Raw genomic sequence first — 24,067 nt, 5'->3', positions numbered from 1 at the left:
CGTTGGCAAGAGCACCAAAACCGTGTTCGCAGAGATGTAAGACCAGGGTAAACACCTAATACTTAAGGACTGGAGCAACCACCCCGACTTTCTCTCCGGCTCTGAGAAGCGCAGTCGTTTGGTCTTGCCCCTCACTTTTCAATGCTTCCAGAGGAATCTCTAGGCGTCCCGACGTAAATGATGTCCCTCTTGCGGCTTTGTCTAATGCTGGTTCTTTACGCCGCAGGCCTCATCACTTCTGCTGGCTTCGTGTCCGCCCAGCCTCCGTTCGGACGGTCTCCATTTGGCGCGAGCATCCCCGATGTCGACCCTTGCCCGCCAGGCTGCAGCGTTGCCGGACCTAATCCCGCCAACTGGTCTGTTTATCACAACCTCGATCAGCTTCAGGGCTGCAAGTACACCTTGTTCTACGAGTTCTCCCTCGCCGATGGAGTCATTGACGACCCCAACACTCCCCACCGCATCTATGCTTGCACCTCCCATGGCGCCGACTGGGCTAATCTACCAAACTCCACGGCGGGTACAATCCCAGCAAAGCATGTGGCGGCTACCTATGAGATTGGGTGGTCCTCCGGTGGCGATCCATTTGCTGCTGCCGAGATCCAGATCTTGTCCAAGCAGATGCGCCAATACCTAGCTAGCGGATACGGAGCCACGAAGCGCGCGGCAATCCTGTTTGCCCGACTTGGCAGGGGCGTCGTCGGTCTCTACATCGGCAAGGGCCTGCAGAACGAGGGGGTTGGCTCGGTCGCCCTCAAGACCTTGGAAGATAGCATCCCGTCCCTCAGTCAGGAGCCCGTCGTGGCGTCGAGTTTGGGGATGCAGCTCTGTAAGCCCGGTGACGATGGCGATCACATCTTTGGCTTCATCGCCACAAGCAATGCGTCGTTCGCGCCCGTCCAGGAAGCGCTCAAGTCGTGGTCCAACGCCGAGTGTCTTTCGTTTGAAAAGACGAAGAACGTCAGCGGTCTAGCCTTCCTCGTCACACCGTCCGCCGCCAACACAACAGCGGGCAACACAACCTTGTCATCAACCTTCGGCTCGCGCGGGCTGCGATCCAGGCGCCTGTCCACTCGGGGTGATTGCCGTACCATTCAAGTCGTCTCGGGCGACGGTTGTGCTTCGTTGGCTTCGAAGTGCGGCATCTCTGGCGCCGACTTCATGAAGTACAATCCCCAACCCGACCTCTGTTCAACTCTGCAGCCACTTCAGCACGTCTGCTGCTCGGACGGGACGCTGCCTGACTTCAGACCAAAGCCCAATCCGGACGGATCCTGCGCCACATATACGGTCGCGCCTGGCGACACCTGCGCAGGCATCGCCGCGGCGAACTCCCTCACAGTCGACGAACTCGACGCGTTCAACAGCCAAACCTGGGGCTGGATGGGATGTCCTACGCTTTGGAGCAACGCTATCATCTGTCTGAGCTCTGGAAGCCCGCCCATGCCAGCTCCCCTCCAGGGCACGCAATGCGGCCCCCAAGTGCCGGGTACCACAGCGCCGCCGGCCGGAACAGACCTCGGTTCCCTCAACCCTTGTCCGCTCAACGCATGCTGTGACATATGGGGTCAGGTTCGTGCACTTTCCCGATACGTCGCCTCTCTCATACTAGATTCTCACCAAAAGGGGATGTCTAGTGCGGCACCACGGCCGAGTTCTGTACCAACACTAGTACCGGCGCCCCGGGGACGGCCAAACCCGGCACGAACGGCTGCATCTCCAACTGCGGCACCGACGTGGTGCGCAGCGATCCGCCCGCTGTCTTCCGGAGCATCGCCTACTTCGAGGGGTTCGGCCTTAGCCGGCCCTGCCTCTACGAGGACGCTTCGCAGCTCGACACGTCCAAGTACACTCACCTGCACTTTGCGTTTGCTGGCCTTACGGAGGACTTCCAGGTCCGCTTCCAGGACTCCCTGACGGAATGGGAGTTTCAGAACTTCAAGAGCATCCGAGGGCCGGCGAGAATCCTGTCCATCGGCGGCTGGGATTTTTCGACAGACCCGAGCACTTACACCATCTTCCGCCAGGGGGTCACGTCCGCCAACCGGCTGACGCTGGCTAAGAACATTGCCAACTTTATCATCTCGAACGACCTTGATGGGGTCGATATCGACTGGGAATATCCTGGGGTGAGTTGACGGAAAGGGAGCGCAGCTTCTGCTGATTCGGTTCTGACCTGTCCCCGTTCTACCCGATCCAGGCCCCTGACATCCCAGACATCCCGCCGGATGATAAGGACGGCGGTCTCAACTACATGGCCTTCTTAGTCGTCCTGAAGAACTTGCTGCCCGGCAAATCGGTCTCGATTGCGGCCCCAGCCTCATACTGGTATCTCAAGGCCTTCCCCATCGCGCAGATGAGCAAATTCCTCGATTACATCGTTTTCATGACCTACGATCTTCACGGCCAGGTAGAAAACTAACCTCTCCTTTTTCTTTCTTTCTTTCTTTCTTTTTCTTTCTTTCTTTTTTCTTTTTTCTGTCGTCTCTACCCAGCGCTAACCTCTTATTCGTGGACACGCGCGCAGTGGGATGCGGGCGGCAGCTGGTCTCAGGATGGGTGTCTCCAGGGCAACTGCCTTCGCAGCCACGTCAACCTGACCGAGACCATCAATGCTCTGAGTATGGTTGGTGAACCCCCAGCACGTTTGACAAGGTTTGCCGACACTAACGGAACCACGCGCCCTCAAGATCACCAAAGCAGGCGTGCCCTCCAACAAGGTCGTTGTTGGCGTGGCGAGCTACGGACGATCGTTTGCGATGGCCGACGCGGGCTGCTACACCCAGGATTGCTTCTACCTGGGCGACAGATCGAACTCGATGGCGCTTCCCGGTCCCTGCACGGCCACGGCCGGCTATATATCGAACGCAGAGATCAAGGCTATCCTCAACAATGCGACACGCGTTAACGTGGCTTACGTCGACGAGGCCAGCAACAGCAACATTCTCGTCTACGACGACGTCCAATGGGTGGGCTGGATGAGCGACGGCGTCAAGAGCATGCGCACCTCCATGTACCGGCAGCTCAACATGGGCGGCGTGACAGACTGGGCCGCCGATCTCGACGACTTCCATGATGAGCCCCCTCCGCCTTCTTCTTCCTGGTCTGAGCTTATTCTAGAGCTCAAGGCTGGGAAGGACCCAAACTTGAGGGGGCTGACGCCGGATGGAAACTGGTTTGTCCAACCCCGAGCTCTTTTTTTGCCGACTACGGTCTCGGGTAGCTCTTAGTTGCTCCCGAGACAGTTCTCCTACTCCCGACTTGCTCCCGATGTCCCGATTAGGGCAGAACTGATTCGCATTGTTGAACAGGTCCTCGCTGACGTGCGACGACGACTCCATGGACGCAGCCGACTATACCCCCTCGCAGCGGTGGAGCATGATGGACGCCGATGACGCTTGGATGGATGTGATAAAGGTGTGGAAACAAACGTACGAGCCTGCAAAAAAGAAGACGTTCTCGGAGGCAGTCGCGCTCACCGTCGGTGTCCATGTGGACGTGGAGTGCGGGTCCTTTTCGGAAACCAACAACTGCGACCACATGGAGCTCAGTGGGTGTCTAAACAACAATCCAGCAAGCGGGGAGATCTGGAACTCTCTAGTAGGCATCCACCAGGTACGCACCCCATGTGCCACTAGTGCCAACGCAGTTATCCATCTTGCGCCGCAGCCAAGCTAAGGGGAGGGGGACAACCCATTGGCAGATGTACGCGAGCTACCACCAGGCCATCATCGAGGCTGCAGCCCTCACCATCGACCCGGCGCTCCAGGACTTCGAGAACAAATTCGCCCCGGTACCTCCGCCTGAGGATGATCGTTGGCTTGATTTCGTACTGGATCTCCTCAGCGTCGGCGTTGGAGCAGTGGCTAAGCCATTTTTTGAGGGCTGTAAGTGTTGAATAACCCCCGATTTCCCTTTGCCACATCACTTAGTCATACTTACTGGCTACGCAAGACATTGCGACCCTTCCGGCTTTCAAAGGCCAAGAGACGATCGTGAATCACACGGAACAGATTACCGAACTTCTCACACAGGGCATGACCGGCATCGCGAAGCAAGGAAGCGATGACGGTGGATTGTAAGTGAAGTTGGACACCTCGTCCCCGATCCGCCAGATGATACGGCCGCTAACCAGCGGCGGGCGCCTACACACAGTCCGAAATGGTCTCCGGAGTTGCAGGCTGAGTTTTCCGCGACCTTGGGCACTGTCCTCACCGGCTGGGCCGCGGCGGCGGAGGCAGCGGTGGGTGCCTTGTTCAACGGCACTGATGAGTCCATCAGCATGTTGACAACCTTGATTTCGGGCGGCAACTTCATCGACGGGAGCGTAGACGGCACGCCGGAGTCGATGCCTAATGGTACCTCGCACGACACCCAGTCGGCGTTGAACGCCATGGTTACGAAGGTCTTTTTCGCCTATGCGATCCCGGCCGTCTGGAACGCCTCGGGCCAGGCCGTCTTCGTCATGGACACGGGGTTCGCATGCGGCACGGTCGACCCGATGGGCGGGGACCTCAGCACCGACACGATGCACGCCACCTGGGGCTGCTGGGACAACATGCTGTACTACCTGGTCAATCCCGCCGGCGCCTCCCAAGACTGCGACGGCTCTTCCGATACGGCTGTAACGTGCCGCGACAACATGTTCTCGGCGCCGCCGGGTATCGATTCGCTGGACGGGAACACGCGCTTTGGAGGGATCACAGTGCAGGACCTTATCGCTGGGTGAGTCTCATCTTTTCCGCAAGGCAGTCATTGACCCAAACATAAACTAACCAACCGGCCCCCTATTATTAGATCTGTGCGCACGTACATCCAGAATGGCAGGCAGAACGGCGGCCCCGTTGCAGACCCCACCAACAGCGTGACGTTCAGCGACCTCTACAACTCGGACATCACGACGCCTGGCTTCATCCGGCTGCCCGTCTGCAGCGTGGACATGGCCAGGAGGGCGTGGTCCACCGCCGGCATCCACGGCAGCGAGGGGATCGCAAACGAGCCGTACTACCCGTGCGTCCCGACCTAGACCCGTTAGCCACTCACCCGCGTGTGGCCATTAGACGAGCGGCGGGCCGACACGTCTTCGGGCGCGCAGCAGCCCCGAGTATCTGATGGATGGCTGCAACAATCGTCGGGGGCACTCCTCCAAGTAGACACGTCGTTCCTGACTGTACGCCGTCTACATGGCTGGTCTTCCTGGCGACTGCCATGGTGTCTTCTTTTCACACCGCGTTAGTTGTCATGTAATGTATCATTGTTATCTTAGCTTCAACTTCTCAACCTGTACTAAGAAAGTCAGCTTTCGATACCTATACCATCAGGGACTCCTGGTGAGCTCTAAGAATGGCCACGGCCAACAGCACATCCTGGCAGGGGCATTGCTGCTAGGAAGCCGAAGAGAGGAGGGACGTGGAACTGACCGCTTTCCAGGCAGAAGCTAGACGGCACAGTTTGAGAAGCCCACCTTGAGTCGGGTGCCACATCGCATCCTCGGTCAGATGGGTAAATGGAGAAATGAGCTGTAGTCAGTGTGCTCACGTCACCTAGGGTCGGAGCTATATACGCAGCCTAAGGTCTGCGACCTCCTGCTCACCTCCTTAACCCGACGCACCACGCTCCGCGACGCCAGCCTACACTTGAACACGAGCGAGCGTGCTTACCCACCGATACACCCCTAGCATAGCGCGATAGACACTGCTTTAGCAACATGTCTATTCCTGGCTTACAACCTAGTCAGGTCGCTTCATCCATGACCCTGATGAGGCCAAGCGTTTTGACCTGATTACCGCAGGTTGCCGAGAGGCCTACATATCCCTTGCGCTACTTGCTTTGCCGCCCTGGATTGTGGTGTCAATTGCCTCGGGCTAGTATTGGCCCGAATTTTTGTGCCTTGCCGCGGCTTGAAAGTGCTGGCCGAGCAGTCTCTGCGGCCATCAGACCGGAAATCCCTGCTGCTTTTTTACCAACCGTCTGAATTTCGTCGCTTTTTAGTCAGTTGCTCGTCAGCCTATGCAACAATTCTTCTTCCGGCCTGCTGGTCATTCATCTGTGCGTCGGAGACAACCTAACGCTTTAGCTCAAGTTACGGATACTGACGTCCCAACTCTGCAATGCCAGGCCTTTGCGGAACAGGACATGTCCATGACGGGGCGGAAGAAGCTTTTAATGGCGCAAAAAAAAAAAAAAAAAAAAAAAACGTACAGCACCGGGGATTCGCTGGTCGTCACCGACCCAACTACTAATCCGGCGGTTGGTAGCTTATCTAGGGGAGAGCGGACGGGATCCCGAGTTTTCTACCACCTATGGCCGTACGTGACGGTCACTCCTGCACATTCACTAGAAATGGAGCCATTGCACAACAAGCACCTGAAAATCCCGAGATGGCATGGACTCCAGCAACACCTATATGGCCGACGGGAAGCAGGACGTGAATGAAGCAGGACGTGAAGGAACCAGTGAGGGAGGAGAAGCGCAAGGACAATCACAGCCACCCGTATCGCTTGCCTAGCGGCCGGCATCTAGCGCCGACGTCTGGGAAGACGCGAGTTGCAGCGTCTATGTGCACGGCGTAAGGGTCCACTTCCAAGCTCTTCGACGAGCAGGGACAAGCCTTCCCCGCTTGTATCTGCGGCCCCCGCTTCCACTTGTTCACACGAGGTTTCAGAGAGGTGGACTTGACTTCATATCTTATTGAGAAGGCGCACTGGAATCCGACAGCTGAATGATGCGCCATTCCACACATTGAGCATGATGTCGGTTACCGTCGGGCAGCCGATCGGGTTTCGGAGGTAAGATCAAACGCGGGAACCCTGCGTCGTTAAAATGCGGGGCACCGTCATGTTGTGCTACGCCATGCATCTCATCGAGACCACAGGCCGGCTGGGCGGATGAGTACAGTGGTACATTTTTACCTTCAACCTGCCTGTAATCAACGCCCATGCTCGAGCACCACAGTCCTCGGCCCGTGCTCTCGGGGTGGCGGAACGAGCGCAGGAACCATTCGGCATGTGGCCTTTCTATCAGTCCCCACGAGGGCAGGAGCCTGAGCACCCCCACTGACCCCACCCCCGCATTCTGAACCTCAGAATCCACGACTCCGCGCCTCTTGGCATTTGACCGGAAGCCAGAAGGAACCGCGAACCCCACGCGATGGAGCATGTCGGTCCCTTTTCGACCCCGGTTCTGTCCAACCGTTTTGCCAAAGTACACTCCCCCCCGGGTATTTTGGACCAGGTTGCTTCGCCAGAACATGGGTTGAACAACGAACCCCACACAGCACGGGAAGAGCGGGGTAGGTCTGGGGCAGATCAGATGGTCTCGCAGTCTGCTGAAGACGGGGGAGCTTAGACCACTTGCGTCTCTTCCTTGCGTGCCTCACCGATCTGTCCTGCCTTTCTTCACACCACCTGTTCCACCTGTCCAATGGTTTGACACCTGCAAGCCAGCTCGATGTCGTGCACATCGGCACGGTGACACAGCACACAGAAGATCCCAGTTTTCAACAAACATTTTGACAAACCGAATTAGCCTTTCCGTTCTAGGATTCTCGAATTGCTCTCTCTCCCGGCATCGTCGGCGATCGACGCGTCTTCGCTCTTCTATGTGAACTCATGATCGCTTCGTCTCTGGCTTGCCTCAACGGCGCCTCCGCTCGCGGGTAGGCACCTAGCCAGGATGTCTCGCTCTGTCTTCCGACCAGTGCTGGCCAGCGGCACACGCCGCGTCTCGCTTCGTGCAGCTGGTCTCTGGGGTAAGTCGGCCTACTCAATCCGCCAAGGGCCCGGCCCAGGTGATGGCAATGACGCCTTACTTGAGTCATTTACAGGCTCCGCTCCCATCTTGACCCGGCTCGCCGTTGAGTACACGCGAGCGTGGCACGGCACCCTCCGGCGTGACCAGCCGGGTTCTACCTGCCTGGCTCTCACCGTGCCCAAGGCTCGCGCTCTGCAGCTCTGCCACCATGGCTTGGCCGTGTCTGCCATCCCAACCCGGTTGCCTAAGCGCAGTGTGGCAGCCTTCGCGACGGTTTCGACGGAACCAGCGCCGGCGACCCCGCCTACCACCCCCTACGCCAGCCTGTGCGTGGGCGTGCCTCGGGAGACGTACCCGAACGAACGCCGGGTTGCCGTGACGCCGCAGAACGTTGCTCTTTTGCTCAAGAAGGGCTTCGCCAAGGTGCTCGTCGAGAGAGGTGCCGGTGCCCAAGCCGACTTTTTGGACGAGGCCTATGCCACCGCGGGGGCCACCTTGGTCGACGATGCCGCTGCTATCTGGAACCAGGCAGACATTGTGCTCAAGGTCCGAGGCCCCAGCGCCGCTGAGGCCGACAGCGCCCGAGAGGGGCAGACCATCATTAGCTTCCTCCAGCCGATGCAGAACAAGGCGCTGGTGGAGAAGCTCGCCTCTCGAAAAGCGGTTGTGTTCGCCATGGACATGATTCCTCGGATCTCACGAGCGCAGGTCTTCGATGCGCTGAGCAGCATGGCCAACATTGCCGGCTACAAGGCGGTCCTCGAGGCGTCAAACAACTTCGGCCGGTTCTTGACTGGTCAAGTCACCGCTGCTGGCAAGATCCCCCCTGGCAAGGTTTTGGTCGTTGGTGCTGGTGTTGCTGGACTGAGCGCAATCGCCACTGCCCGGAGACTCGGCGCCATCGTGCGTGGCTTCGATACCCGGTCGGCTGCCCGCGAGCAGGTCCAATCGCTTGGTGCTGAGTTCATCGAGGTCGAGCTGCAGGAAGAAGGCGCCGGCGCCGGCGGCTATGCCAAGGAGATGTCCAAAGAGTTCATCGAGGCCGAGATGAAGCTGTTCACCGAGCAGGCACGCGAGGTCGACATCATCATCACCACTGCCTTGATTCCCGGAAAGCCAGCCCCCAAGCTCATCACCAAGGCCATGATCGAGATCATGAAGCCAGGGTCCGTGATCGTTGATCTTGCCGCCGAGGCTGGTGGCAACTGCGAGAAAACGGAGCCAGGCAAGCTGATCACCTACAAGGACGTCAAGATTATCGGTGAGTTGTCTTCTGGCCCAAGTCATGATCTTGTCTGACGCCCTGCAGGCTACACCGATCTTCCCTCGAGGCTCCCTACGCAGTCGTCGACGCTGTACTCCAACAACATCACCAAGTTCCTCCTGTCCATGGCTCCAAAGGACAAGGAGTTCGGCATCGATTTGAGCGACGAGGTCGTGCGCGGCGCAATCGTCACGCAGAACGGGGAGATCCTTCCGCCCGCTCCTCGCCCGGCGCCGCCTCCTGCCCCGGCCGCGGCCCCCGCAGCCGCGAAGGAGGCTGAGGTGGTGGCCCTGACGCCCTTCCAGAAGGCCACACGGGAGGTCGCACTGGTGACTGGCGGCATGGGCTCGGCTCTCGCTTTGGGCAAGCTCACCGGACCGCTCTTCATGAGCAACGCCTTCACTTTCGCCCTGGCGTCGCTCATCGGTTACCGCGTCGTGTGGGGCGTCGTCCCTGCGCTGCATTCGCCGCTCATGAGCGTCACCAATGCCATATCCGGAATGGTTGGTGTCGGTGGTCTCTTCATCCTCGGCGGCGGCTACTTGCCGGAAACCATCCCGCAGGTGTTTGGTGCCCTGTCGGTTCTCCTTGCCTTCGTGAACGTTTCTGGCGGCTTTGTCATTACCAAGCGCATGCTCGACATGTTCAGGCGCCCGACCGACCCCCCCGAGTATCCGTGGCTCTATGCGATCCCAGGCGTTCTCTTCGGAGGCGGCTTCATTGCGGCGGCGAGTACCGGTGCCGCCGGTCTTGTTCAGGCCGGCTATCTCTTGAGCTCAGTGCTCTGCATCAGCTCGATTTCCGGGCTGGCCTCTCAGGCAACCGCGCGCATGGGCAACATGCTGGGGATACTTGGCGTGGGATCTGGCGTCCTTGCCTCGCTCCTGGCCGTCGGTTTCTCCCCTGAGGTCTTGACTCAGTTTGGCGGCCTGGCTGCTATCGGTAGCATCCTGGGCTTCTTGATCGGAAAGCGCATCACGCCCACCGATTTGCCCCAGACAGTCGCTGCGCTGCACTCGGTCGTCGGTCTTGCTGCTGTCTTGACCAGTATCGGCAGCGTCATGGCCGACTTAGCCCACGTGTCGACGCTTCATCTTGTCACAGCTTACCTCGGCGTGCTTATCGGTGGTATCACCTTCACTGGCTCCATCGTTGCTTTCCTGAAACTCGCGGGCAAAATGTCTTCCAGGCCTCTCATCCTTCCGGGACGGCATGTCATCAACTCTGGTCTCCTGGCGACAAACCTTGCCACCATGGGTGCTTTCGTGACCACGGCACCTGCCTCGCCTCTCATCGCCGCTGGCGCGCTGGCTGCCAACACTTTCATGTCCTTCCTGAAAGGCTACACCACGACAGCCGCCATTGGCGGCGCCGACATGCCGGTGGTGATTACCGTCCTGAACGCCTACAGCGGCTTTGCGCTCGTCGCGGAAGGCTTCATGCTCGACAACCCGCTCCTGACGACAGTCGGCGCGCTCATCGGCGTATCCGGCTCGATCCTCTCGTACATCATGTGCGTCGCGATGAACCGCTCGCTCGTCAACGTTCTCTTCGGCGGTATTTCGGCCCCGGCCGCGTCCAACCTCAAGATCGAGGGCAGCGTGACGCAGACCAACGTCGAAGAGACGGCCGAGGCGCTGACCAACGCCGAGTCGGTCATCATCGTCGTGGGATACGGCATGGCGGTCGCCAAGGCGCAGTACGCCATCTCGGACATCACGCGCATGCTGCGGTCCAAGGGCATCAAGGTGCGCTTCGCGATCCACCCGGTGGCCGGGCGCATGCCCGGGCAGTGCAACGTCCTGCTTGCCGAGGCCAGCGTGCCGTACGATATCGTGTTGGAGATGGACGAGATCAACGACGACTTCAGCGAGACGGACGTGACGCTCGTGATCGGCGCGAACGACACGGTCAATCCGATCGCGCTGGAGCCGGGCAGCCCGATCGCGGGCATGCCGGTCCTGCACGCCTGGAAGAGCAAGCAGGTCGTGGTGATGAAGCGGAGCTTGGCTAGCGGTTACGGTAGGTGTTTCCCTCCGGCTGAGTCGGTGTTGGGGTCAATCGAGAGAACTAACTGACCTGTGTGAATAGCCGATGTGCCCAACCCGATGTTTTACATGCCTGGTACGAGGATGCTATTCGGCGATGCTAGAGTGACGACCGAGGGTAAGCACGCCAAGGATTTTGCAAGACTTGGGAGCAGCGACTGACTGACCTCTACTTGCCACAGCCATCAAAGCGGCTATCGAAGCTCGACTCAAATAGAAGCTGGAACGGACTGTCTGCGCGTACACCGACTCGTACATATCCCGCCAACTCCTAGTTGGATCTCCTCGCTAGAGCAGGGACACGTTGCATACATCTGTTTGCGCATCTAGACGGGGAGGGTGGTAGAATATTTGACTGCCATTTCTTTGGATTTTACTTCCAACACCGTCGTCGCTGCATACCTTTGACTTGGTTACAGTTTTGCGTTCGAGTCTTTGGCTCGTCTGATCTGGTTTGCTGTGTTGTTGAGAGTCAGAAGCAGTACCTCGTACATAACATCGTCGCTTGACAATATACCGTTCACGAGGCATTTGCCGTCCCTATCTTCCAGGAGCCACAGCAGCGGCACAAGGGTCGTTGGGAAAGCCCAACACCGAAGACGGCAACAAAAGAACAGGATCACAACGAAGCAACACGTCTGACAGCAGTCTATTGACCAAGCCATGGATCATCCATCCAGCCTGTATATACAACTCCATATCGGTCCGCCACACCCTGCCACTTCACGTGCCTACCTCGGCGCAGCGAACGGCTCCCACGCCTGGATCTTGGGCTTCGTCCTATCATCCCCTTATATGTCAGCCAGCAAAACCTCCCACTGGACCGGGAATAGAGATAAACTGAACGAGCACCCCGCCCAGCCTGCTGCCCCAACCAGCAGCCGGGAGCAGAGGGAGCGTTGAGGAGAGGAGGAGAGGAAGAGTAAGGGAAGGGGGGGGGGGGAGCACGCACGTGTTGTACGGCTTGAACGCGCCGCGCGTGAGCGTGTAGTTGGGCACGTGGCCCTTGGGCGCCCACGGCCTGTCGCCCGTCGCCGCCGTGATCGGGTCCTGGTTCGGCGGCGTGTCGGTCGCGTACGAGATCCACGCGTGCCACTGCGGCTCGATGTGGGCGCTGCGAGGATGGTGCGTCAGCTGCGGATGGGGAGGACGGGGTAGGTGGGTGGTGTGGTTGGGGGGAGGGGCGAAGGGGGAGGGGGAAGGGGCAACCTACGGGTCATAGTCGTGCTTCGCGAAGTCGACCCATCTTGTGCGGACTGTTGGTCATGTGGACACGGGGTTGCGGTCGGGTTAGTCTGCTGCGCTGTGCTGCCGGGAGGATGATGACGCTGGGAGGGAGGGTCAAGACGCACGCGGCAGCTCGTCTTTGTTCTCGTAGTACTTGTTGCCGAACTTGTCGGTGCCGACCAGCACGCCGGCCTTGGTGTCGCCTGGGTCCTGTTGTCAGCGGATGCGGGAGGCTGCGATCGGCGGCGGGTGAATGGCTTCGTCGTACCGATGTACTGTCGTCGAGAAGCGGCGGGGTTAGCAGCTGTGAGTGCATGGTCCGGGGCCGGAGGGCGGCAGGCGGGAAGCTCACGTTGAGTTGATGCCAGTATTCCTGTCGTCGCATGGTCAGCGCATTGTCAGTTTCAGCGAGCTGTGAGCTAGACATACCTTCAGGCCAATCTTGCGCAGATTGCGCAGAGTCCTTGTGATGGTGGACATCTTGGCTGTTGCTGGTCAATTGACCGTGGCGGATGCGGTGGTGTTCGGTCGATTCGAGCAGCGCTCTTGCGATGGACGACTCTCTTGCGGGAGCGCCCCAAGACGGAGGAGCAGGAGTGGAGCATGGCCGGTCATTTCCGGCCCAATGGCTGAGCTTGCCTTGACTGGCACCCCCGGACGCCAAGAAGCTGCAGCCAGCTAGACGGAAGTTCGCTTTCTCGGCAGGTCCAACACCGAGCGCAGAACAAAACTCAAGACGAGCTTGCGCACCTTCGCGGCAACCGCCCTCTCAGCCCCGGTTTCCGTCGTCTGCGGCTATGCTGGCCAGGAGCGCTGCGCGATGGTCCAATAAACTCAGGGCCCCGGCTCCGCGGCCGTGCTTCCGGCTCGCGCGACCGCCATCTCGCCGCTTTTCGATGCCTGCCGCCGGATCGACCTCGGGGTCGCCGCCAATGTCGAGTGCTGGCATGCTCGCGCCCTTCGTGGGCGAGCTGGACCGCATTGCGCCCTCGTTCAATATCAATGGCGCGCAGATCCAAGTCCTGCAGTCCCCGGCCGAGTTCTATGAAACCCTCAAGCACAAGATTCGCAATGCGGAACGGCGCATTTTCTTGTCGACCCTGTACATTGGCAAATCGGAGAAGGAACTGGTCCGTTATTGTCCCTTTCGGTGTGTTTCTTCTGGCTTGCTCCGTACTGACCTGGATAGATCCTCACCCTGCAGGAGACGCTCCGCGCGAAACCTAAGCTCCGACTCAGCATCCTCACCGACGCTCTGCGAGGAACCCGCGAGGCCCCTAATCCGTCGTGCGCCTCCCTGCTAGCACCTCTCATCGCCGAGTTTGGTCCCGACCGAGTGGAGATTCGCATGTACCACACACCCAATCTGACGGGCTTGAGGAAGAGGTACATACCGAGCCGTATCAACGAGGGTTGGGGCCTGCAGCACATGAAACTATACGGTGTCGATGACGAGATTATCCTCTCGGGCGCCAACCTGTCGAGCGACTACTTCACCAACAGGCAGGACCGGTACCACCTATTCTCCTCGAAGGACGTCACCGAGTACTTTTCCAACCTCCAGGATGCCATCTCCTCGTTGAGCTTTCTGGTCAGGCCGTCAGAGTCCGCCGCCGGATTCGAATTGGTTTGGCCCGAGGACAACGCAGCTCCATCGCCCCTTGAAGACCCTAAGCAGTTCGTCAAGGAATCGACATCCCTGCTGGCTGGTCTCATATCCGCCAAGACCGCCCCGCTGACAGCCCACGACGCGATCCCAGCCGAGAAGAGGGACACCAAGGTGTATATGCTGGCGCAGTTCTCGCAGCTCCTATCCCCAGACACATCAACAGAGCTTCCTGCAGTCACGCACATCCTGAAGACCCTCTCTCTGCCCCGCTACGCCAACTCATCCTGGACCTTTACTGCCGGCTACTTCAACCCCGCGCCGTCGCTCACCCAGCTCTTGCTCTCGACGCAATCGCACAACAACACGGTCATCACCGCCTCGCCCTTCGCCAACGGCTTCTACAAGTCCCCGGGTGTCTCCGGTCTCCTCCCGGACGCCTACACGCTCCTCGCGCGCCGCTTCGTCCGCGCCGTCCACCAACACCAGCGCGAGGCGTCGACGGTGCTCCGCGAATGGCGGAGAGGCACCGTGGGGAAGCCGGGCGGCTGGACGTACCACGCCAAGGGCCTGTGGGTGACGCTCCCCGGGCACAGCGACCCGTCCATCAGCCTGATCGGGAGTTCCAACTACACTAAGCGGAGTTACTCGCTCGATCTCGAGGCCAACGCCCTGATCGTGACGGAGAACGAGGCGCTGCGGCGGCGGCTGGGCGAGGAGCAGCGCTGGCTGCTGGAGCACAGCAGTGTCGTCACGAGAGACGACTTTGCCAGGGCGGACCGGCGGGTGGGCTTCAAGGTCCGCATCGCCATGATGATTGTGCAGCTGTTGGGGGGGGCGTTGTGAGCGGTGCTTGGGGGGACATACCCTAGAGCGCGTCGACGGACTTGCCCTCCCTGTAAACTGCTGGATGGATGGGCGGGCGGGTTGTATGAATACTGTAACAGCACCTATGATAGAGCATTATACCCGGAATCGATTCACTATTACCTCGGCCCCGGATACAGTGGTGTACTTGGGGTTATTGACCCGAAGCGCTTTGTTTGACGCCCTTTTTCCCAGCGTCTATCGGGGTCTGTCATAGCCTCTGTGGGCACGATCCAGTTTTTCAACGCACTTTCACACGACAATCACAGCCTACATAGCTGTTTAGGTAGGACCACTGATCACTATAGAGCAGGGGCGGGCTCGGTGTTGGGATGAGGTGTGTATCGGGCGGCAAGATGAGGCAGGTGGCGAAGTAAGCTGCTGAGGTGGGAGCGAAGGTGTCTATTTTGGACAGCGGCAGTTGTGGCTCAAAGGACGAGCACTCTGTAATCAGTATGGAGTGTGTCGGGACTGAAAACACGAATCTGCTCGGACCAATGACGAGAATTTGAGACGAACGGATCGTGATTAAACTCTCCCAAGGGAGATTGTATTCGCCTCCGCAAAGAAACAAGCAACTCGTGTAGCAAGAAACAAAGAGCTCTGCAGCTCGGATATCATCCCAGACCTTCCCTCCCCTATCGTACAATTACGTTTGATACTGGTGCAAAAGCTTGTCGTGGCAACGGTAGATTCAGTTCACTGCGACGTCAAAACCTCGAAGATGCTGCTCATGCTGGGCATCGTCCGGATACTCCTTCCGGACGAAGTGCTTGGGGTCCGAAACGGCGAGGGCTCGAGGAGATCGAGGCCCGGCGTGCACGGCTCGGGCTCGAAATCGGAGAAGGGAGAATGGGACATGCCGAAGAACTGCGGCGTGGAGGGGGACGGCGTGGCCGGCGTGGTTGCGGAGGTCGGGTTGTCGTTGAAGAAGGCTAGCAATAGCAGGTGCAGCTCGGCCGTGGCCGTCGGCGAAAGGAACGTGGGCCGGCTGATCCTCTTGTACGAAGGCGGTCGGAAATCTGATGGTGAGCCGGCCGGGGACGACTTGGGTGACTTGGGCCGCTCGATGGGCACCGGGGGAGGGAGCGTTAAGGAGGGCCGCTCGGTGTGATCGGGTCGGTCGGAATGCAGGTGCTTCGGCGCGGGTTGAGCTGGCGGCGAGACTGACGGAGGATCTGGCGGTAGGGCTGTCTGTTGCCGCAGGGTGGGTGGTGTAAAAGAGGCTGCCTTGGTGCGGACCTTCGGTTCGGGTGCCGAGGAGATCCGCTTGCTGTGACGTCGCTCCAGTTCGACCTGCAGTGCTCTCACGGGCGACGGCGAGCGGCCAAATCTCCGCCTCGGCTTGTTCGCATGCTGCTCAAATAGTGCAATTGCCTCCGACACAGGCACATTGCTGGATGTGGTGTGGTTCAGTTCGTCCAGAAGGACGGCGATTTGGGATTCCTCGAGGTCGGCCAGCAGCTCGATGACGCGGTCGATCGACGACCGAGAGCGGTGGTGGCCCTTGGTAGGCATGGTGGTCGGCAGATCGTTCGAAAACGAATGGACGGCAGCTCACAAGCGTATACGGTGAGTTTGGCCTGGAAGGAGTGGATCAACCGCTCACAGAGAGCGCGTTGCTGAGGGAAGATGGAAGGAAAGGAAGCTTGGGCATCTGGAGAAATCGGCCTCCCAGGATCCGTCCTCCGGAAACTCAACGGCTTTCGGTTGTGGGGGGGCTCCACTTCTGGGCAGGGGCAGCTGATCCCCTAAATTGCGCTACCGTCACAGCTGCCCTTGTTAATCCTAGCTGACCTGGGCCAGACTCAAGACTCCTGCTCAATCTGATCCAACAGATTTTGACTGGTCCAAAACCCGACCGGTTGGATGGAGTGTGAAGAGGCAAGCTGGCGGTCAAACAGTCGGTTCCAGCAAACGGTTCTCCTCGACATGGTTACGGGCACGTGAATTACTCTTACCCTCGACCTTCAGCAATGTTAGTAAGTTATAGGCATCATATTCATGTGCACGACTTGTTGCGTGGGCCAGGAGCCTGCACCGTACGTCTTGCATACGTTTTGGACCATCATCCTGCTTTCATCTTTCCCTCATCATGCGTTTCCACTTTCCATCATCCATCATCCATCATCCATCAGAAGACATCTAGATACCTTGGCCAGTCCACCCACCCTTTTCACTGCCCCATCGAGGATTTCCCGGACCTGTTCCCGGACCTGCTCGATATTCTAGATTCAGCGCATCACGTACCATCTGCAACAGCGCTTTCCGTTGTCGACATCAGCTAGTTAAGTCCGTCCTCACTATGATAAATACATTCTTTTGTCTCCTTGCAAGCGCCTAATAGTGACTTAGGGTATGGGTAAACTCTCCAATATTCTGAAGAAACCATGTTCTGCCGTCCGCCAGGCATGGAAAGACTACCAACTCGGACGCACGATACGCAAGAACGAGAAGGAGGCGGAACGGCTGCAATGCAAAGGAATCGAACCCCCGCCTCAACCTGCCAAGTCTCCGCCCCAGAGAGGATGGCAATTCAAGAGGTATGTCAAACCCGAGCTTTTGTTTACCAATCACGGTTTCGGGTAGCTCTTGATTGCGCCCGAGACAGCTCCTTTGCTCCCGAGCTGCTCCCGATGTCCCAATCAGGAGAAAAAAACAAGCTCACGTTGTTGGGCAGGATGGCGGAGTTTCCCTGGCGCTTCCAGCAGATCGTTCAAGAGGAGAGCAACTGGCGAGGGACGTGGATACTAGAAGTGAAAGACATGCATGGAATGAATTGGGAGACGGTGCTGGTGCCTAAGGAGAGCGGTCGCGGTGGTAAATACCAGCGTAAGCCGACAAAGCACCTGCCGTTCACGCCCGAGATGCAGCAGGGCGACAAATTTGCTCTGAGCGAGGGAGGACAGGACGATTTGATGGTTTGGTTAGGGAAGCCGTAAACCGTTTAACTTGCGGAGCCTGGTGTAGGCCTGGGCAACCCTCGGCCCAGAGCAACACAAAGATATCAACAGCTTCAAGACTGGCCGACATTCGGCATGTGGGCGCGATCTTCCATGGAACGTGCTATTTTGTGTGGACTGGCGGCGTGGCCTAGTTTTGAGGGCGGAACATGAGGCAATCAGGCAAAGCGTGTCGTGGTCTGCCTCTCGCTTGGCTTGCAAAGTCGGCATAGCCTTTGGAATAGCGGAAATTGACTTCGCCATAGGTCAGCACGCCGCAGAAGATCGAAGGTGTCCTATAAAGAACGAAAGAAAGAAAGAAAGAAAGAAAGAAAGAAAGAAAGAAAGAAAGAAAGAAAGAAAGAAAGAAAGAAAGAAAGAAAGAAAGAAAGAAAGAAAGAAAGAAAGAAAGAAAGAAAGAAAGAAAGAAAGAAAGAAAGAAAGAAAGATAGCAATAAGAAAAAAAGAAAAAAGACAAAGAAGAAGAGGAGGAGGACTAACATATATCCTACCCTGCATTGTTCAACTGCACAGTTGGTGGTGGTGGATGCACTATGTGTTTAAGGTATTGTGATCTAGTTCCCTTCTGTCCCTGAGGTTCCTCGAAGCTAGGGAATTAAGACGTGTCCTAGCAAATATTGCGAGAACGAAATTAAACGAAGGTCTTGTGTTAACGCCTCTGTAGCCACCTACAGACCTCCATTGTGCTGTGCAATCCTTCCCATAGCCAAGCTGCCTAAACAGGACCTCCCTGCCCTCCTTTCCCCTGCTTTGCGGGAGCCGCACCACCACGCTCCGCCACGTTTGCGGCCCCACTCGGTGCCAAGGAGAACTGACAACGGTATCCCGACAGGACGGCTCGAGTAATCGAGTACAACACAGCTGTGAAACAAACGATGAATTATGCACCTTATTGTTTGGATCCTTTGTCTTGCGGCGTCCACATTTGACTGTCTGCCCATCAGACAAGCAACTTTGGCCATGGCGCCACTGGACTCGCGGGGTACGCATGCTCACGCCAGATGGAGCACGCACCCATGAATCGTGATTGTGTCCTTGGAGAGACCGGGGACAACATCTCGTGCGAGTCAGGGGCCCTCTGGTGCCCGAACCCTGTTCCCGAGAGCCCGACACGGATACGGCCCGCACGGAACAGCCGGTCTTACTAATGCCGTAAATTAGGGAGAGCATCAGCCAAACATAGGTACCTCTCGCAGCCTTGGTGTGCCGCGTCAGACTGGGAAGCGGATCCGCGCTCGCCTACGCTACATTAGCGCTGAGGTTGGGACCAGTCAACTCCTAGCTCCACCACGGTGGGTTGCGGGCTGGGTGTCAGCAATTCTACTGTGTAGCAAGATGGGGGGCACTAGATCCGGAGGACCGCGGAGGTCGAATCGCGGCGCGCTCATTCTGCGCTGGGCCGTGGGCTACCGTACCTACTGCTACGGTCCTGGACTCTCCTAGGTTCCTCCCTCCCTCACTGATTAGGATGGGGCCGCAGAGCAAAGGGCCGGCTGTGCATGTATCACCACCCGGAACCATCACAGTACCATCACAGTACAACGCAGCCAGCTGTTCTGCTGACGCTCCCCTGAGATCCTTTCCCCGCCAGCTTAGCGTCCCGAAGAAACTCGGCTTAGATGACGAGTGCTCCTCGCGGTACAAAACGTTGCGGGTGGCCTGCTGCTCCAAGCATTCCATCGCCAGCCAACTCGACGCCGATGAACATCACTGTCTAGTCCATCAATGCTGATCACAATGGAGCCCGCTCTTGAGCCTATCAGTGGCCCGGGCATCTGGCGCCCCGCCGCCATCCTCGCGCTGACTGTCGCCATCGTCCTCGTCGCGCTCCGCACGCTCCGGGCACGCGGGAGGGGCAACTTCCCGCTTCCGCCGGGACCTCCGCCGGAGCCATTGCTGGGACACTGCCGTACGGTGCCGCAAGACGCCGCGTTCAAGCGGTACGCCGAGTGGGCCAGGGAATACAGTATGGCCTTGCGTTTAAACCATGCGCTCCGTTCTTCGGTTGGCTGCCCCCACTAACATTAGGGGATGGTGCCATCGCCCGTATGCAGAGAGCGATGTCCTATACTTCCATACCTTTGGCACGAAGTGGATCGTCCTCCACAGCCTCGCCGCCGCGACCGAGCTGCTCGAAAAGCGAGGCGCCAACTATGCGGACCGGCCCCGCTTTGTCATGTTTGAGGAGTATGCATCACCGCCCTGTTTTCCAGCTCCTGGAGGCATTTACAAAGCAGAAGCTGACTGGTCACAGGATGGGCTGGTCGCCGACGCTCACCTGGCTCCGCTGGGGTCCCAAGTACCATCTCCACCGGAGGGTCCTACGCCCGCCGTTTACAAGGTCCAACGTCGGCCAGTACGCCGCCATGCAGCGGAAGGAGGCACTTGTTTGCTGCCAGGGCATGATCGACAATCCGGACCACTGGCTCACCGCCGTCAGAAGGTTCGCCGTGGCCATCGTGCTCAAGATATCCTACGGTCTTGAGGTCGATGGCCCGAGCAGCCGGTGGATCCGGTTGGCCGAGAATGCTGCCAACGCCGTTGGAAAGTCTGGCGCTCCGGCGAGCTCCATCATGGACCGATTCCCGGCGAGTAAGGATTCCTGTTGCAGCGTTAGCCTGTCAGTTCAAGAAGATTCTAATCAAACTGTTATCCACAGCTCGCTATTTCCCGGACTGGCTTCCGTTCATGGAGAGGCTGCGGTACGCCCGCACCTGGAGATCTGCCATTGAGAATATCACGAGCCTGCCCTTTAAAGCTGCATTGAGCCGCATGGTATGATCAATTCCTCCTCAGTTGGCTCCTTGCAAGTGTGCCTGAGCGTGCTGATCCTGGCCATGCAGGCCTCGGGCGCCGACAGTCAATCCTTTGTCCGCACGAGAATCGGAATTCTGCACGAGGACACTCAAAAGGGATTGCCCAGCGAATTCAGCATAGAGGACATCAAGGGAGCGGCGGCCACTATTGTCATAGCTGGCAATGACACGGTGAGCCAAACAACCACCCGATCCTCAACATCGCTGCGTTGCTTATTCCTTCTCAGACAGCCGCTACCCTCATGCTGCTCGTCCTCTATCTCATGCAGAACCGGACGTGCAGCGCAAGGCCCAGCAGGAAATCGACCGCGTCGTGGGCAAAGACAGGCTGCCTATCATGGATGATATTCCCAACCTGCCCTACACGAACCTGATCCTGCAGGAGACCTACCGCATGAACCCGCTGTCTCCCCTAGGAATCCCCCACGCCAGCCTAGCCGACGACGTATACAACGGCATGTTCATCCCCAAGGGCACAATCGTCTACCCAAACGTGTGGGCCATGCTTCACGACGAGTCCATCTACGCCGAGCCGTTCCGTTTCTGGCCCGAGCGGTACCTGCCCAGGGACCGGGGCGGGAACGGGGAACCGTTGCCGGTGGGGAACTTTGGATTCGGGAGGCGGTATGAACAGCCCGAGTTTCAGGGGTGGAATGTGATGCGCTTTCCAGTTGAGATACTGACTGACGGACTTTTCAGCATCTGCATCGGCCGGAATCTCGCCGAGAACAGTCTCCTCATCGTCCTCGCCACCATGCTTGCGACTGTCGATATCAACTGGCCGCTGGGAGCGGACGGGCAACCGGCCCCCTTCGAGCCGGAATGGTCGTTCCGGGGTCAAGCGTTCGTTCCACGCCGCGAGATTTTTATCATCGACTGTGCTGACGGTCAGAGCAGGATTGTGCTGCCTTTCAAAACGTCGATCACCAGCCGCTCTACCAAGTCGAAAGCGTTGTTGGATGCAGAGGTCGCCGCTTTGGGGGCTCGCCAGGAATGACCCTCCCAGTTTTGCTTATGTTTTCAATAGAATTACTGGGAATCATATCATTCCCAACAATCCCACAATTTCAATGTCACTCGAGGGTCTTGCCCCTTTTTAGATTCTCCCTCTCCCTTCCCCTTCCCTAATCCCCTCACTGAAACACATCCAGCGGAAACCCGTCCGCAATGGCCTGATAGCCCGCCACATTGGGATGCAAGTGATCGCCGCTATCATACTGCCTCGCCAGCTGGCTCTTGACGGACTTGTCGGCCACGATCGCGGCGAAGTCGACCGTCTCGTCGAACGTGCCGCTGGTGAGGATCCAGTCGTTGACCTTCTCGCGGGTCTGCTCGCGCGTCGGGTTCGAGTACGCCTGGCCGCTGCCGCCGAACGGCGTGATGGTGGCGCCGATCGTGCGCAGCCCGGCCGCCTTGCAGTCCCGCGCGATCTGCGCGAACGCCTGCTCCAGCCGGCTCGCCACCCCGGCCTGCGTGCCCGCGTCCGTCGCCGCCCCGCCGATGTCGTTCACCCCCTCGAACACCAGCACCCACCGCACCCCCGCCACCTGCAGCGCGTCCCGCTTGTACCGCGACAGCAGCGTCGGCCCCAGCCCCCCCGAGAGCACTGCGTTGCCGCCCGCCGCTTCGTTGACGACTGCGATTTGGGAGAGGTTGGTTCCCGACGGCGAGGAGGAGGAGGAGGCCTTTTGCAGCCGCGCCAGGAGGAGATCGGGCCAGCGGTTGTTGGCGTCGTCGGTGCTGCCGCGCCCGTCGCTGATGCTGTCGCCGAGGACCACCAGCGCGCCGGTGGTGGGCGGTGACCACGCCTCGACCGCGCTGAGGAAGTACCAGTGCTTGGTGCTGCTGCCGCCGGAGAGGGTGGCTGCGCTCGCGTGGTTGCCCGCCTGCATGTGCGAGGTCGTGCGGCTCCCCGGGTGGCCGGTGATGCTGCTGCCGGACTGCCCCGGCTGGGAGTAGAGCGTCACGGCGATGTTGGCCTGCGCGGCGACTGAGAAGTCGATCGGGTCGGTGTAGGCAACCTGTCCGCGGGGGATGGTGATGGAGGTCGAACCGTTGTTGAAGGTGAGCGGCTTGAGGGTGGAGGTGTCGATGCTGGCGGAGCCGGGCTTGTCGCCTGTGGGCAGGGCGATCGTGGCGGCCGTGATGGGCAGGTCGCTGCCGCCGAAGGTGTTGCTAATTTGGATGCGTAACCGCTCGGCGCCGACAGAGAGGTGAAGCGTCTGGCGGAGGGTGGCATCCTTGAAGACACCGCCGCCTCCGGTCTATGTTGGGTTTGTCAGTCACGGTGATCCTCAGCTTGGATACCAGGACTCGGGCACCGGCTGCTTACGAAGGGGGAGGGAGGCATGTTGCTCTGCTCAACTAGCTGCGGCATCGACGTCCACGTGGCCACCCAATGCCAGTCGTCGTCGGCTCGCGGACCCAGAGCGTTCCCCTTGTGGTCAACATCATCTCGGGTTGGTGCCGCGGCGGTCCATTGCGGGGAGAAGAGAAGCAACGAGGCGGCAATGCCTGCCCACCCAGAGGTGCCTAGCAGCATGGTGAAGATGGCGGACGACTACTTGGGTTATCACCAAGTCTTGGCAGATACAACAGGGTGATAGATGGATGTCGCTAGTACGTAGGCCAAGAGAAGCACGAGCGCGCGCCATGGCTGGCGTGCCTTTTGTACATCGTATGTACTAGGGTGGGTGGTGTTAAGATGCGGATGCTCGTTGCCCGAAGGCCACGGAAGTAATTTGCTTGGCAATGGCGAGAAGGAGGCTGATTTACCCGGTAGTCAGACTTGGATACCGCGAGAGGACACGGCCCACCGGAAGCAATTACTGTGTAACTTGCTGCCAGGGATCGGCGTATAGAACCTGGGGAAAGGGCCAGAACGGGAAATGCTACCTTGATGAAGCCAGCTACCATTGGCGCGATAATTTCTGGCGACCATGAGCTCCAGGGCTTTTGCCGGATTATCCACTGAGCAGGTTGTCGAGAATAACAGGCATGGATATTGGAAGGCCGTCATTCCAGCAGAGATCCCGGAAGGGGCGGTGCCAGAGAGTAGAAGAAGCCAAACTACCAGGAATAAATCATAACTCCAAGAAAGCCAGCCAATATCTGATCGAAGAGAAAAGTCATCTCAAGTACTTGGGACTCAGAGAAGAAGATAACTTACTCACGGAATGTGTGATGAGAAGAAGTAGATGCCTAACTAGACAGCGAGGAGTAAAGGCTTTCATGATTCTGGACCGCTTACCTGCCTGGTGACTAAAATATGTATTCGAAGAACAGATTAGGACTGTCAGGAGCAGCTCTTGGGCTTATGTTTCTCCCCCATGCAGCGGGCAAGTTTGCACTCGGCGTTGACAGCGACCTCTGGACGAGTAGGGGCGGCAGGTATTGCTCGAATTCGAGAACACTGATGCTTCACTGATTGATCCAGCCACAGAATCCATGCTGGCTGCAAGAATTGTAAAACATTACAATGGCGGCTCTCACTTTTATTCGGAAAGGTGCCTTTGTTATGAAAA

The 24,067-nt window shown here is 58.5% G+C and overlaps 8 protein-coding genes across 8 annotated transcripts; 5 read left to right on the top strand and 3 right to left on the bottom strand.

Moving 5' to 3' along the window:
* Window positions 1-204: 204 nt before the first annotated feature.
* Window positions 205-5,112, top strand: THITE_154425 (glycoside hydrolase family 18 protein; the record flags this gene model as incomplete). The annotated part of the gene is made up of 11 exons (XM_003649225.1): window positions 205-1,572; window positions 1,638-2,129; window positions 2,201-2,410; window positions 2,528-2,626; window positions 2,691-3,175; window positions 3,312-3,615; window positions 3,704-3,887; window positions 3,955-4,078; window positions 4,156-4,725; window positions 4,798-5,010; window positions 5,061-5,112. 11 exons carry the CDS (start codon window positions 205-207, stop codon window positions 5,110-5,112), a joined length of 4,101 nt encoding a protein of 1,366 aa, XP_003649273.1.
* A 1,053-nt stretch (window positions 5,113-6,165) lies between these two features.
* Window positions 6,166-6,435, top strand: THITE_2037701 (uncharacterized protein; the record flags this gene model as incomplete). The annotated part of the gene is made up of 1 exon (XM_003649224.1): window positions 6,166-6,435. One exon carries the CDS (start codon window positions 6,166-6,168, stop codon window positions 6,433-6,435), a length of 270 nt encoding a protein of 89 aa, XP_003649272.1.
* A 1,133-nt stretch (window positions 6,436-7,568) lies between these two features.
* THITE_2107756 (uncharacterized protein) lies at window positions 7,569-11,379 on the top strand. The gene is made up of 5 exons (XM_003649223.1): window positions 7,569-7,750; window positions 7,826-9,013; window positions 9,062-11,038; window positions 11,108-11,182; window positions 11,247-11,379. The coding sequence occupies exons 1-5, from the start codon at window positions 7,675-7,677 to the stop codon at window positions 11,279-11,281; spliced, it is 3,351 nt and encodes a 1,116-aa protein (XP_003649271.1). The 5' UTR covers window positions 7,569-7,674; the 3' UTR covers window positions 11,282-11,379.
* Window positions 11,380-11,795: 416 nt separating this feature from the next.
* On the bottom strand, window positions 11,796-12,771 carry THITE_2040302 (uncharacterized protein; the record flags this gene model as incomplete). Its single annotated transcript, XM_003649222.1, has 6 exons — window positions 11,796-11,844; window positions 12,017-12,178; window positions 12,278-12,320; window positions 12,417-12,501; window positions 12,644-12,664; window positions 12,721-12,771. The coding sequence occupies 6 exons, from the start codon at window positions 12,769-12,771 to the stop codon at window positions 11,796-11,798; spliced, it is 411 nt and encodes a 136-aa protein (XP_003649270.1).
* Window positions 12,772-12,938: 167 nt separating this feature from the next.
* On the top strand, window positions 12,939-15,103 carry THITE_2107753 (uncharacterized protein). Its single transcript, XM_003649221.1, has 2 exons — window positions 12,939-13,421; window positions 13,481-15,103. The coding sequence occupies exons 1-2, from the start codon at window positions 13,089-13,091 to the stop codon at window positions 14,741-14,743; spliced, it is 1,596 nt and encodes a 531-aa protein (XP_003649269.1). The 5' UTR covers window positions 12,939-13,088; the 3' UTR covers window positions 14,744-15,103.
* THITE_2107752 (uncharacterized protein) lies at window positions 15,104-16,480 on the bottom strand. The gene has a single exon (XM_003649220.1). The coding sequence runs from the start codon at window positions 16,280-16,282 to the stop codon at window positions 15,464-15,466; it is 819 nt and encodes a 272-aa protein (XP_003649268.1). The 5' UTR covers window positions 16,283-16,480; the 3' UTR covers window positions 15,104-15,463.
* A 2,984-nt stretch (window positions 16,481-19,464) lies between these two features.
* On the top strand, window positions 19,465-21,540 carry THITE_154420 (uncharacterized protein; the record flags this gene model as incomplete). Its single annotated transcript, XM_003649219.1, has 8 exons — window positions 19,465-19,693; window positions 19,782-19,914; window positions 19,982-20,319; window positions 20,387-20,502; window positions 20,571-20,714; window positions 20,827-21,167; window positions 21,243-21,386; window positions 21,441-21,540. 8 exons carry the CDS (start codon window positions 19,465-19,467, stop codon window positions 21,538-21,540), a joined length of 1,545 nt encoding a protein of 514 aa, XP_003649267.1.
* Window positions 21,541-21,676: 136 nt separating this feature from the next.
* THITE_2037112 (uncharacterized protein) lies at window positions 21,677-23,085 on the bottom strand (the record flags this gene model as incomplete). Its single annotated transcript, XM_003649218.1, has 2 exons — window positions 21,677-22,800; window positions 22,830-23,085. The coding sequence occupies 2 exons, from the start codon at window positions 23,083-23,085 to the stop codon at window positions 21,677-21,679; spliced, it is 1,380 nt and encodes a 459-aa protein (XP_003649266.1).
* Window positions 23,086-24,067: the final 982 nt, after the last annotated feature.

Source organism: Thermothielavioides terrestris, chromosome 1 (assembly GCF_000226115.1).
Source record: "Thermothielavioides terrestris NRRL 8126 chromosome 1, complete sequence".
NCBI lineage: Eukaryota > Fungi > Ascomycota > Sordariomycetes > Sordariales > Chaetomiaceae > Thermothielavioides > Thermothielavioides terrestris.
The sequence above is the reverse complement of the archived record's forward strand: the minus strand, read 5'-3'. Positions and strand labels throughout refer to the sequence as shown.